Consider the following 1,733-nt stretch of genomic DNA (forward strand, 5'->3'; position numbering starts at 1 on the left):
GTTTTGTTTTATTTTTTTTGTTTTGTTTTATTTTATTTTATTTTATTTTATTTTATTTTATTTTATTATTATTTTATTTTATTTTATTTTATTTTATTTTGTTTTATTTTATTTTATTATTTTACTATGATTGTCGTCGCTTTGTTGTTTGTTATAGAAGTGTGTTTGTGTGTTAGATATTATATTTATTGTTTATTTTTGTTTTTATTTTATTTATATATTAATTTTTTTTTTATTTGTTTATTATTTGTTTTTGTTTGTTTCTTTTTCTATGCATTTGCTGCAACAGCCAAATGGCTCGTTTGTTTATGTATTTATTTATTTATATAAATTAATTAATTTATATTATAATTACTTATATTAATTTATTTTTTTATATTAATTTATTTTTTATATTTATAGGGAGATGGAGACGCAGGCAAAGATAGAGCAGCTGAAGCACCAGCGGCGGCAAGAGAGAAATAGAAGCCGCAGCTCGACAGCAGCAGCAGCAGCAGCAGCAGCAGCAGCAGCAGCAGCAGCACGTTCAGGTGGCCGTCTGTCTGCGTCTGTTGTGACTTATAACCAAAGCGGCGCAGCATTGCCTCTGCCTGCCTCACGCAAACCAGCAGCAGCAGCAGCAGCAGACACAGCAGCAGCAGCAGCAGCAGCAGCAGCAAAGAAACCCCGAAAGGTACGAAAGTCTATTGCTGCTAGGCTCGTCATCGATATAAACAAAATAAGCAAAAAAGCTGTAGCTGTGCAATGGGTAGAGGAGAGACTGAGGCAACAAAGAGAAAAAAAAAAAATAAATAGTTTAATAAGCAATAAAAACAATAAAAACAATAAAAATAATAAAAATAATAATATTAGTAGTGATAGTAATGAGAAACAGCAACAGAACGCAGAAGCATACACAGCAGCAACAGATACAGAAGCAGCAGCAACGCCGTCGGCAGCAGCAGCAGATGCTGCACAAGCAGAAGGAGAAGCAGCAGCAGCAGCAGCAGCAGCAGCAACAGCAGCAGCAACAGCAGCAGCAGAAGCAGTAGCACCACCAGTGGCAGCAGCACAAACAGAAACGCCACCAGCAGAAGCAGCAAAAGCAGAAGAAGAAGCAGCAACAGCAGCAGCAACAGCAGCAGCAACAGCAGCAGCAGCACTGGCATCGCCAACAGCAGCAGCTGCTGCTGCAGCAGACGAAGGCAAGCCTGCTGCTCCCCCCCCAGAGAGTCAGAGACCTTCGCAAGCCGCAGAGGAGCTGCACGACAGCAGCAGCAGCAGCAGCAGCAGCAGCAGCAAAAGCAGCAGCAAGAGCAGCAGCAGCAGCAGCAAAAGGGGCAGCAGCAGCAAGAGCAGCAGCAGCAAACGCAGCAGCTTCGAAGCACAGATGCTGCTGCCTGCTGAGGTGTCTCCGCATACACCAGAGGAGACAGCCTCGGTCGTGTCTGGGTAGCAGCAGCAGCAGCAGCAGCAGCAGCAGAGAGATATACGGACAGGGACGCTGCAGTAAACAGCCGCCGCAGGCGCTCGCAGCTAAACTCCCTGCTGCTGCTGCTGCAGCAGCAGCAGCAGCTGCTGCTGCTGTTGAGCTGCATGTATGCAGCAGCAGCAGACATTTGCTTTTTTATATGTTGTTACTTCTGCTGCAGCAGCAGCAGCAGCTGCTGCAGCAGCAGCTGCTGCAGCAGCAAACGCAGCAGCAGCTATGGCAGCATAAAGGCCGCTTGGCCTCACATGCAGTGCATCAGGCT

General features: G+C 44.6%; 1 protein-coding gene across 1 annotated transcript; it reads left to right on the forward strand.

The window, feature by feature from the left end:
- Nucleotides 1-406: 406 nt before the first annotated feature.
- EMH_0090280 (uncharacterized protein) lies at nucleotides 407-1,435 on the forward strand (the record flags this gene model as incomplete). Its single annotated transcript, XM_013501548.1, has 1 exon — nucleotides 407-1,435. One exon carries the CDS (start codon nucleotides 407-409, stop codon nucleotides 1,433-1,435), a length of 1,029 nt encoding a protein of 342 aa, XP_013357002.1.
- Between the last annotated feature and the right edge of the window lie 298 nt (nucleotides 1,436-1,733).

Source organism: Eimeria mitis, genomic scaffold (genome assembly GCF_000499745.2).
Source record: "Eimeria mitis Houghton genomic scaffold, Emh_scaff7089, whole genome shotgun sequence".
Taxonomy (NCBI): domain Eukaryota; phylum Apicomplexa; class Conoidasida; order Eucoccidiorida; family Eimeriidae; genus Eimeria; species Eimeria mitis.